The 12,523-nt window shown below is 42.2% G+C and overlaps 1 protein-coding gene across 5 annotated transcripts in view; it reads left to right on the plus strand.

Annotated features, from left to right (window-relative positions):
• NEO1 (neogenin 1) overlaps positions 1 to 12,523 on the plus strand; it is a 240,200-nt gene that overhangs the window by 221,557 nt on the left and 6,120 nt on the right. For 2 of the 5 annotated variants that reach the window (XM_029239256.1, XM_029239258.1), the window contains exons 22-25: positions 946 to 1,093; positions 5,561 to 5,799; positions 6,376 to 6,468; positions 10,130 to 10,288. In XM_029239256.1, coding sequence (XP_029095089.1) covers positions 946 to 1,093; positions 5,561 to 5,799; positions 6,376 to 6,468; positions 10,130 to 10,288 — 639 coding nt within the window. The remainder of the gene's footprint in view (positions 1 to 945; positions 1,094 to 5,560; positions 5,800 to 6,375; positions 6,469 to 10,129; positions 10,289 to 12,523) is intronic. The other 3 variants (XM_029239259.1, XM_029239260.1, XM_029239257.1) reach the window with 2 other exon arrangements.

Consider the following 12,523-nt stretch of genomic DNA (forward strand, 5'->3'; position numbering starts at 1 on the left):
CTAACTTTGCATATCTCTCTTTGCTTCAGCAATACTGGCTGCCTTTCTCTTCCTTGAACGTGCCAAGCTCATTCCTGCCATAGGATCCTTCCACTAGCTATTCCCTCTCTATGGAATGTTCTTCCTCCAGGTCTTTGTATGGGGGGATCATTCATGTCATTCAAATCTCAGCCCAAATGCCATCTCCTCAGAGAAGCTTTTCCCATCCATTCAATCTAAAATAGCCACCCAGTCACTCTGTATCATATACCTTCATTTTATTTTTTCATAGCACTTATTACAAACTAATAATTTCTTATTTGTTTATTGTCTGCCCCCACCCCTACCTATCTTTGTTGTTCACTGTTGCATCCTTAGTACCTAGAACAATGCCTGGCTCATAGTAACCACTCAATAAATATTTGTCAAATTAATGCATATGTACATACTTTTTCCTGAAACTGAATAAGAAAATTAACTCTGCATAGACTGTGTATTTATAAAAAGAGAGACGTTATTTTTCAAATAATTTTTTTGTGATGGCAGACATCTATATGTTGGAAAAAACCTTTTGTTTTCTATGAATGTACATTTTTTAAATAGTTTTGCAAGTCAGAAAACTAAAATGATTCACAAATGGTGCTTTATAAAATGAATTTACATACAACATAAGACACCAGGAGACAGACCCCCTTATTTGTCCAAGCATAGTGTTCAGTATAACTTGAGAAACTTTTATTGAACATCAGCTTTGTGCAAGGTACTGTGCATAGGGCAGAAACTCCGCTCTCTAGATTTCATGATCTAGTGGAGGTGGCTGTGTTCATGAGGCACTTTTATACAAGGCACGGTGATGACTGTTATCAAGAAGCTCACAGAAGTATCTATACTCACATGACGGTTCTGTAGCCTGATTTTATGCTAGAATTCTCTAACACTAGCAAGCGTACGGTTTTCCCTTTCCAGGCAGTAACAGCCCTCATGGAAGCCCCACCTCTCCTCTAGACAGTAACATGCTGCTGGTCATCATCGTTTCCGTTGGCGTCATCACCATCGTGGTGGTCGTGATCATCGCTGTCTTTTGCACCAGGCGTACCACTTCTCACCAGAAAAAGTAAGGAGCCCCAGTTGTAGCCCATACATTTTTTTTGTATGTATTCTTTTGCTTCTATGTGACTTCTGTATCTGGAGTTGTACACAGAGTTAAAACATAAAATATGTGAAAAGCGATGTTTCAAATATTTTTAAAGGAAATGCAGAATGGTTCCTCTTATTAAGTGTGTGTCATTCAGGGTCCTGGCAGGAAAGAGGTGGCACAATGAAAGGGGGTGAAGGAGGCTTTAATGAAGGGACCATTTACAATGTCCTAGGTGGCGTTAGCGTTAGGCAGCAGTGTTCAAGGGCCAGCAGCAGTGATAGGCCACTGTCACCCTTAAAAGGGTGAGGGTTTTTTCTGATGAAGAGAGAGCTGTTTTCAGGGATCTGAAGCAGCAGGAGAGGGCTTGCGACAGGAACCGTGTGGGGTGGTAGGACTGTAACTACTGCCAACCTCCAGCCCAGCAGTGAGGGGGCAGGAGAGAAAATACCTCCTACCTTCCAGTGTCTTGCCTGTGCATTCTACCTTCCAAACCAACTTGAAGCCAGGGACAGAGTTACCTTGTAGATATAGTTCATTTAACTCAACCTCTCAAGTCACAGAGCCAAGTAGACAATCGATCTGGAGAGGAAAGTGGACAATGTCCAGCCTTGTTGGGGGCCCCTTTGGAAGACTGTCTCTGTGCACACAGTGAACCAGATGCACAGGAGTTTGTGGAATTTCATGGCACAAATGTCAGCTGAGATGGACGGAGACCAGAGACCATAGACTCTAAATCTAAGCTTAAGAGTATTTTTAAAGAAGTGCTACCAAGTGTAGAAGTTGAGGTTGGGACTGCAGGAGGTGGGGTGGGGGGAATGCGGTGGAGAGATGTATTGATTAAATGAACGAGAAAGGATTACTTATAATCAGCATATCACATTAGCAGAGAGGTCAGGTGGCTGCTAGCTCTGAACTCCTCTGGGATTTTGAGGCTTGCGGCTAATTGTCTAGAGGAGATAGCATAATATGGTGCTTGATAACAGCCTGCACTCCGGAACCTGAGAGAATCCTTGACCCTAGGTCATATTCTACTCCTATCTCTGGCCAGCAAGACAGATGCCATAAAAAAGGAGATTCTTGAGTTACCCCTAATAGCAAAAACACAGTATGGGTAATAGAACAACTTTAGTTGCAGTATCCTAAAGGATCGTAAGATGGAGGTATTGCTCCATAAAGTGAAAAGGGAAATTCACGTCTGTGTGATTATCATCAGACCTGGTCTGCCCAAGGCAAGGATGCAAGTATTTAATAACAATAAATCTGTTTGTTTTCAAAATAGAGGGCAAGTACAAGCTACCATCTAACTGCTACTAGTAATGGCTTTATGTCATTTTCTGTAGGTTATGTGATGTTTTTAATCTTTCTTTTGCCGAAATAAAATAGCTTTCTGTAGCTCACCTTCATCATTTTTCCAAGAGAATGGGGGCTCTCTTTTTAAGCCTCTTGATTGCTGCCTCTTACAGCTTTCCCTACCTACCTTTGACTGTAGAAAACTGTTTCTCTTTAAAACCTCAGAAATAAGATTTTTCTATGCTACAACTTTTCTATAAGCTTCTTTTTCAGCATTTCCCATTTATCTTTATGAACTTGATTTTGCATCTAGTTTTAGACATCTTGAGATCTTTATTTAAAAGAATCTGGAAAAACAAAATGACAAACTTCCTTAATGTTTGGGGCGATTTAAAATTCAAAGTAAATAAAAAATAAAGTACTTAGTCTTCAGCTTGAGAGGTAGGAAAATGAGTTTGTAATAGGCTCTGTACTCTGTATTTGCATCTGCAGGTCCTATAATTTGCGTCCCTTTGGCTAAAAGAATTGTATCAAGTCTTCATAGAGCTTTCCCCTCCTCCTCCCCCAGTGATCTGCTTTCCAAGTGTTCCATTGACCATCGAAAATATGTGAGCTTTTCTCAGTACTTTTCTTCCTCTTTAATACCTGAGACACCTCCCATTTCAATTGTAGCTGTTTATAGACTCTTACAACCTCAAAGCTGACAGAGTATTTAGAGTCTAGCCCCTTGTAGTTTCTCAGCACATCCCTCTATAGCCCCCTCACTCTCAAAAGATGAGAACTACCTCAGTGTGCCACCATCAAATCTAAAAACCTTTCCATGTTGGGAATAATCATTTTCTCCCCCTTCCTCCTTTCGGAGACCAGTTCTCCACTTACCGTCTGGATCCCAGCGTCTCCTGCTTTCTAAGACCTTGTACTTGTGGTTGTCCCTTTCTCCAGCACAGCTAACCTGTCACTCTCTGTTGGCTCTGCCCCTTCAGCATGTAAGTGTGCTCAAACTTCTTCTATCTTAAGAAATAATTATAACCCTTCCTCTGTTGCATGGTCCTTACCACCAACCACTTACAAATCTCTGTCTTTCCCTTCACCACAAATTTCTTGAATACTTGTCTACACTCACTTGTCCATTTTTTCACTGCCCATTCATGCTTCAGTCCTTTCTAATCCAAATTGTGCCCCTACTGCTGCAGCAGAATTGCTTTTGCTGAGGTCACCAGTGACTTCCATATTGCTAAAGCCAGAGGAAATTTTTCAGTCCTTACCTTAATCTCTCCCCACTTAACACAGTCAACTACTCCTTCCTTCTTGAAACATTCTCTTGAATACATTCTCTTGTATTCCGTGATTGTGTGTTCATTTTCGCAGCCTCTCCAATCTACTCAGCCATCAAATACAGACATTCCTCAGGGCCTGGTCCTAGAATTACTCTCTTCTCCTTCTACGCTCTCTCCTAGTGATACTTGCTCCTTTGGCTTCATTTACTTCTGAATTTCAGCTACTCCCATATTCCTCTCTCTAGCCAAGGACTCTCTCTTCTGAGTCTCAGGCTTGCCTCAGTCTCAGAACCAATTACCTGTTTTATGTTTCATCTGTAGTGTCTCAGAGCCACTTAGCATGTCCAAAACAATTTATAATCTTTTCTGTCAAACCTGCTTCTCCCCAGTGTTAGTAAATGGCTTAAGCCAGAGACCTCGGCATAATCCTTTATTCCTCTTGTTTCTTTATTCCTATCCTTTCCCACATCCATTTTTTCACCAAGTCTTGTCATTTGGGGCTCCTAAATAACTGCCAGATCTCTCTCTTTCCTCCATTCTCACTGTCCCAGGCCACCGCCAGTCATGCCTGAGATTACTGCAGTTGCATCCTAACTGCCCTCCTGTTTTGTTCCCTACCCCTCAAATCCATTCTTCACATCCCAGTTGGTTTAAATTTTTAACTCAGAGTTCATCTCCTTACTCTCCTGCTTAAAACCATTTAGGGGTTTCTCTTTACTCATAGAGGGAACTGCAGACTCTTGGCGTGGCTCTAAAAGCCCTTTATGATCTAATCCCTGCCCATCTTGCCAGCATCATTTCATATCATTCTCCCTATGGTTCCTACGCTGCCACCACTCAGGACTTTTTACAGTCCCTCTAACACACCAGGCTGTTGCTCTGTGCTTCAGGGCTCTGACATAATCTGATTTTACCACCTGGAATGCACCTTCTGCCCTGTCCCATTTAGGTCTTAGCTTAAATGTCACTTTTTCCGTCACATTTTTCCTGTCCACTGTATGTCCAGCTATTAAGAGGTTACTATAACACTTGGCATTTCATTAAGCTCAGAACATTTAAAAATAATAGTTCAGGGCTTCCCAGGTGGCGCAGTGGTTGAGAGTCCGCTTGCCGATGCAGGGGATGGGGGTTTGTGCCCTGGTCCGGGAGGATCCCACATGCCGCGGAGCGGCTGGGCCCGTGAGCCATGGCTGCTGAGCCTGTGCGTCCGGAGCCTGTGCTCCGCAACAGGAGAGGCCACAACAGTGAGAGGCCCACGTACCGCAAAAAAAAGAAAAAAAAAAGTTCAGTGTCTGTCTTCCTCACTTGGCCAGAAGTGCTTAGGGTACAGCAATCCAGCATAGGACCTGACATACAGCAGGTACCTAATAAATGCTTATTGAGTTGGGTGAGTGACTTAATGGAGAAACTAAGGCACAGAAAAGTCGACACTGTCATCCGCATTCTTGACTTAACCCAGTGGTGGTCCTAGTTTGAGTTACCTAAAATGGAGTTCCCTTCCTCCTTTATAAGCAGACTCTATGTCTACTCCATTGTTATATTTCTAGTTAACGGTGTCCTTTCTCTATTGATTGGAAACTTGGGGAGAAAGCTTTTGCTTTAGAAATTATTTGATTCAAAAATGCTGTCTAATCTGCTTATACTCAAAAAGTCACAAGGCAATATTCAAATATGCCCATGTACATACCTCTAAATAATGTGGACAAAGCAGTGATACACTTACTGTTCCGAGAAGGAAACTTCTTGACTCTGTTTTTCTTGTTTGTTTCTGATCTTGCCTGAAGCATCTCTCAGAAGGGAAGTTTTAATCATTGAAACCTTTTGACTAATAATATTCAAGAGTTACTTTTAAAAATCCTCTTAATTTTGTACCTAGGAAACGAGCTGCTTGCAAATCAGTGAATGGCTCCCACAAGTACAAAGGGAACTCCAAGGATGTCAAACCCCCAGACCTCTGGATCCATCATGAGAGACTGGAGCTGAAACCCATTGATAAGTCTCCAGACCCAAACCCCATCATGACTGATACTCCAATTCCTCGTAACTCTCAAGATATCACACCGGTTGACAATTCCATGGACAGCAACATCCATCAAAGGCGGAATTCATATAGAGGTGCAGGTTTTTCCCAAATGTTTGGAGACTATTTTCATTTAAACCATTTTCCATTTTGTAAGGTTGCCTTAATTTGGTGATTCCTATACGAGGTTAGGTTTAAAGAAATGTGTGTTACAGGATCAACCTCTGATGAAGAATAGCTAGCTTGTTAGGAGGGAGAGGTTCTATACCCAGATGAGACAGTCTTCTAGCTCTGTTAGGTCTCTCATCGTGTTCACCAACCTGACACTCAAGCATTTGAGACAACGTAGCCTATGTCTGTGCATTTCATTCCATCCCTTCAGTGGGGCCCCAGCTCTCATTGTGGTGTTCAGCATGTTCTTGGTCTGGCTGCTCTCCCTCACAGACCTGCAGTGAAGCATGGTAGGCAGCGTTGTGTCAACTGAGTTGACTCAACAGGGACTCCTGTAATGCACTAATGGTCATTTTCCTCTTTATTTCACTTCCTGCAGAACCACCTTGTCCCATTGTTGTTTGTGAGTCCTGAATCCCCCACTTGAAATGTTTTACTGCTGAGGCTGCTCATTGGCCTAGGGCACATGTTTGTAACCAGCCTCCATATTTGATGTCTAGGGCATGAATCAGAGGACAGCATGTCTACACTGGCTGGAAGGCGGGGAATGAGACCAAAAATGATGATGCCCTTTGACTCCCAGCCACCCCAGCGTAAGTTAAAAGCTTCTCTTTTCCCGAGGGCTGCCAATCTATCCAGTCATGTTGGGGAACAACTATCAGTGATCTCTTTGACTTCACTTGATCCTAACACAAAAAATAATCTGCCAAAGCTTTGGCACCATGAGGGAATAAGTATCAAGCATTTGCCGTATTTTGCAATTAATATTTATTCTTGCAAGTAGCTTAATTTCAGTGCAAATAAGCTAAGAAGCCAATTTCCACAAGTCTCCCAGGCATTAGGGAAGTGACCAGTCTCTTTAAAAGTACATCGAATCTCTGCAGGAGAGATGGGGATGAAGATGGCTAGATGTCACAGTATTCCTTAGGCTTCCCGATACATAATCAGTGTTGATAGGCACCTGCGGAATTTTTTTTTGATTAATAGATGTTATATTTTAGAGGAGTTTTAGGTGGACAACATGGAGTTTTTAAAGCAATATTTTTCAACCTTATCTGACCCATGCTTCACTTTGATAAGCATGAAAATTGCCCAGCCTCCTTTAATAATATTTGAAACTCAAAATAAGTTAACTGTCATGATTAAAAAACCAAAAAGCAATGGGACAGACCAATTATATTTTTAAACTAGTGTTTCTTCTCCCTTGTTACTGTTTTCAACGTGGGGAAGCCTTTCAGATTAGCTGGCACAATGGGACTTCCAGTTGAGGGTCCTCTGTGCCATTCTAGAGAGATAAGAAGCCACTTGCCTACCAATATCAAGTTTAAAAAACTATTTGATCTTGAAGTTATTTGCTCTGGACTGAACAGTAGGTTAGTAAACATTAACACTGTCAGGTGCCTAGATTCAAATCCTGAAAGATCACTTTTTAATTTAACCTAAATGAGCTTTTGGATTTTTATTCATTTCTTAAAAGATGTCCCATTTCAGAACTATTAGCCATCCCTGTTAACAAGTGACAGAGATTTTAAATAATCACAGATATCCTACACACAGAAGATGGCACCATATACTTGGAAACTGGTGGAATCCCTGAGAGTGTAAACGTCTGCACACACGCTGTCACTTGCACGAGATTCTAAAAATCAGCTTTGAAAGGGAAAGGGCCAATTTGCTAACAGGTCATTTCTGCACAAAGTAGTTTTTGCTTAGGTCCATGATAAAAAGAAGAGGGGCCTGTATTTCGAAGTGTGCAAGGAAAAGCAGTTTCCCTCTCATCAGAGGTACCCTGGACGGGGTCCCCAGGTTTAGAAGTGTCCAAAAAGAGTAAATTATTCCATTCCAGTTGCTTTTGATTTATAAGAAGATGGTAGCTTGACTACTTATTTATATAAGACTTTAGTTCTTGCCTGCACTGGCTTATTTTTAAAACTTGTAAAATTTGACTAACCCTATTCCTAGATTTGTTATTTTTAAATATGTTACACAGAAAAGATGTGCTGTACTAGTTGATAGCATTCCTGTTTTTTTTCTTTTTTTGGTGGTGGGAAGGAGTATGCATAAAGGTACAGTATTACTTAATTTGTGCCTCAACAGTTGGGTGGGTGAGTGGATCCTTTAATTCAAGAATCTGAAACCCAAATTTACTTGTGATATACTTGTGATCTTCAGGTTTAGAGATATGCTTTTCCCCACGTGGCTTCAATCCTTTTTCACAAGCTGGGATTCCCTGGAGTCTGCATCCCCCGTCCACCTACCATGGCTTTAAATGTCTGAGCACTGTTGAGAAAGGCTTGGTGGTGTCAGGATGAGGTTCCATCAAAAGCCTTGCACCAGAAGCTTTGGATTCTGATTCAGCTAATAGCTAATGATTGCCAACTGTATTCTAGACAGACACTTTCACATTTTTAATTTACTTAATTTGGAAAAACTGGCAATGCCTTAAAGTCAACTTTGTTTTTCTTTTGTGAGAGTTCTGTGTACCTAAAACACTTTCAAGTTGCACTTCCTAGATAAAAATCAGGAGGCTTTTTCCCTCACCCTAGCCTTAATTCTGGAAAACATTGATTCTGAAACACCCTACTTCTGAAAACTACCTGTCTTCCCCTGGAGGAGATGCTGACTGCCAAGCTGCCCTAAGACCTCTGCTCAGCCAGATTTTCCAAGTTGTATTTTATTCCGAGGGACCACCTGCAGCTTCTGATCCCTGAGGGCAGGGAAAGCCCCTGATTAGTTTCCCAGGCCTTGAGGGGGGAGGGGCAGCACTGCTTCAGGGTCCCTGGCTGGTTGTGCCACCTGCTTGTTTGCACGTGGCAAAGAGAAAGCTGCAGAATAAAGGCCTCAATTTTTTTTTTTTTTTTTTTTTGCGGTACGTGGGCCTCTCACTGTTGTGGCCTCTCCCGTTGCGGAGCACAGGCGCCGGACGCACAGGCTCAGCGGCCATGGCTCACGGGCCCAGCCACTCCACGGCATGTGGGATCCTCCTGGACCAGGGCACAAAGCTGCGTCCCCTGCATCGGCAGGCGGACTCTCAACCACTGCGCCACCAGGGAAGCCCAAGGCCTCTATTTTATTGACTGGGATTTTCTTCACCAGTCATGTTGAGTGGCTCCCCAAGGATCTAGGGAGATTCTTGGTGACAAGGCATTTTAAGAGACTCCAAAGGCAAATTAAGTTTTATCACAAAGTTTGTGAAGTCCTTGCCTAAAGGGAAGAATAAAAAGATCCCATGTGTTCCTAGCCAACCCTACCTGTTTGGGGGATTTAGAGCTGGTTGTCTTGATGTTAAACATTCTGCTTCTCCAGCTACTCTATGGGAGTACCTAAGAAAAGTTTATATCCCAACTGGGCTTCTGATTTTGTTTGTTTGTATCTCTGGGATTGATAATGAAGCCTCATTAAAGAAGCACTTTGTCTTCATAGAAAGTTGTATGTGGAACATCTGTGTGAAATTTTGGATTTGTTTGCTAAATGCAGCAAATTGAATTCCTTAGCCACTGTGGGAAGGAAAGAGGCAATTTAGGAAAAATCCGTTTATCTTTTAATATGTGAATGGATGTGGCTGAGCTCCCAGACTGGAAGCAGGAAGAGATGGTGCCCTAGGCCTGTGTTTCATGCTTTTAGTACTAGATTGTAACGTAAGAATTCAGTTCCACTTGCGTTCCTTTTAAGATGAAAGCTGATTAAACAGCTAACTTATTCATTCAGCCTAAATACCTATTTCATGCTTCATTCAGCAAGTAAGAAGAGACAGAATGAATTAGGAATATACTCAAAGGAAAAGGGACTTCTGTCTTTTTAAGCAAGAGAAAAAAATACTAGATACCCAAACCACCATTTGTTTGCTTATGGATTTATATTTTATGACATATTCAAGGAGATATTTTTAATAACTCATATAATCCATATTTATTGTAGAAAAATTGGAAAATAAAGATAAACCAAAAGAAATTTTTTTTTGGATTCTTCACCACTCTTCCCCACAAGATGATCACTGTTAACATTTTAGTAAAAATCATCAGGGTTTTTTCTTTCTGTGTATATCTAGAGACATATGCATAGGAGTGTGTTGATTTTTTAAAGCAAGTATAAAACCCATGGCTAATTGTCCAAATTCAGCCATCTGCCACCAAAAAGCCAAGGAAGTGGTCGTACAGTATGGGGGGGGGGCGCGGGGTAACTGCTCTTGAACTGTGATATGTGTGTGTCTGTGCAAGCATGTTAAGCATTTCTCTGTCTTGTGTTCATTCACAGCTGTGATTAGTGCCCATCCCATCCATTCCCTCGATAACCCTCACCATCATTTCCACTCCAGCAGCCTCGCTTCTCCAGCTCGCAGTCATCTCTACCACCCGGGCAGCTCATGGCCCATTGGCACATCCATGTCCCTTTCAGACAGGGCCAATTCCACAGGTGAGAGATGAGGATGGAGCCCCAGGTGGAAAGCATTCCAAAAAGCATCGGCAGGCTGCAATGGGGAGGACTTGCCCTGCTTAGAACGATTTGGAATTTTTTTTCAGTGTTATTTGTTTATCATAACGTTTCTGTTACTGACTCAAATTTGTTTCTATAAAATTCAGTCCATTTTTTTCCCCTACGTTTTAAGTGCTTAGGGCAAGGTGTTGTTTTAGTAAAAACGTAACTCTAATCACATAACCATGTCTTGTTCCATCATCTTGCCTCTTAATTCCGTCATATTTTCAGTTTGTTTATTTTTTTAATCCTCCAGTTTGAAAGGAAAATGTATTCTGGGTGATTTTCGGACACTAGATGTTGCCTTTGCCTAATGTTGGGAAGGTTCTTAGGGCAGCCATAAGGTAGTTCTAATGTTAGGCCTTAATTACTTACTTCTGCCATGTACCAAAGTAAGAGCAACACCTGGGGACAGCAGGGCCAGTGGCCATGTTGAGCTTGTGCATATTGTAAACCTCAGGTTGCCTAGTGGATGACTGAAATTAGAAAGGGCTCACAGGCATAGATCATCTCTAAAAATAGATAGGAAATTAGCCTGACAATCTGCAGTGTATTTAAAGATATACATTGCCAGACTAACATGTCCCAGTTTGGAAATCTTAAACAGCTTTATCGAAACAGTTTTAAGGAAGAAAAAGTGAAGGTGAGAGGACAGCAAATGGAATAAATACTGTTCCTCATTAATTTCCATCTTCTCAGTTTTAAGGTGCAAAAAAACCCACTTCTCATCTATACAGTGTACTCTTTTTCCATCATTTGAAACTTATCTTTTAATAGTTACATATGTTACTAGTAGAACTAAGTTTTGGTATTTCTGGAAAATAAGGGAATTTCAAGTGAATTCCATTTTAAAAGAACCTCAAAACTTCGTGCTAGAAGCTTGGGTTGCCAGTAACATCCCTTCCTCCTTAACGTTTTGATCAATTATAAACATACCCAAAGCATCACATGGAGGTCAAAGCTTATTAAGAGATGCCTGATAACTCCGAAAGTTATCTACTCCCAAACCTTTACTTGGTTTGGAGAATGCTGCTTGAACTCATGTCTAAAATTGGTCTCCCCCTCCCTCCAAATCCAGGTGTGGGGTCCTGCCTTTAGGGAAAGACAGTCTACAGGAGGCTATGGAGAACCAAAGGCTGCCTCACAGACATAATCTCAGACAGAACAGACAAGAAAGCAGCCCTCCAAACCTGCTCTTAGAAAGTGGTTTTTGTGTCCTGACTCTGTTTCTCCATTTTTAAGGCAGAAAGGCCTCACCCACTGGGATATGGGCCTACCTAAGTACATGGCAGGGTCTTCCGATCAGATCAGCCCTCTCCTCCTCCCTCTTGGACAAGGAGGGGGTTGAAGGTTGGCAAGAAGCATAGGGCTCTCGCCCACCCCTCGTCCAAGTGGTCCAGTGTTGATAAAAGCTTGGTTCTGTATGGATTCAGGCGGAAAGCGAAAAGAGGAAAAGTAACTATTTGTACCACTAAAGGGTTTCCTGTTCTAATGACCAGAGATAAAAGAAGGTAAAACTTGTAATGGAGCCACTGAAGATGGATTTGAAATGTAGAGCAGGTATCTAGAAGTGATCAAAGTTCTCCTCCTGTTGTGTTTTCCTGTGTTTCTAGAGCCCAGTATTACCACAGACCTGTAGATGTGGGCTTGGCATGAGTAGACCTTGTCCAGGGCCATCTTTGCTCTAGAGGGCATTGGCTGTGTCTTTTCCTTGGACATTTACTATGTCACTACCACCTGATGCAGAAAGCGTGCTTTCCACTTGCCCAAGCGCTCGGCCACTGTTCACTTTGTGTGTCTTAGACAACTCTGAGAGGTCAGTCGGGAAGTAGGGTCCCTCACCAAAGCAGAAATTTTAGTTACAACATACTTTCCCTCGTGGGCCAGATGTGTTGCACAATTTCAGGGCACACCCTTCACAGAGAATACAGTGTGCTGGTGCCCTCTGGAGTTGCTCCACACTCTGATTCATGTAGGCAACCCTCTTTTCCTTTTTCACATTTCCCACCATTTCTGGCCCTCAGAAGCATATGCATCAAATTAAGGCAGTTGAGACATCCAAGGTAGGCCTGTGTGCCCAGAGCTGACCTAACATATCTGCCAGTACAGTCTGACATGGTCCAGGCTAGAGCCTGCTTTCTCTCTCCTCATCCTTGTAACCCTCACTAACCAGCT

This window comes from Monodon monoceros, unplaced genomic scaffold (assembly GCF_005190385.1).
Source record: "Monodon monoceros isolate NGI ecotype Baffin Bay Population unplaced genomic scaffold, NGI_Narwhal_1 Super_Scaffold_21, whole genome shotgun sequence".
In the NCBI taxonomy this organism is placed as follows: Eukaryota; Metazoa; Chordata; class Mammalia; order Artiodactyla; family Monodontidae; genus Monodon; species Monodon monoceros.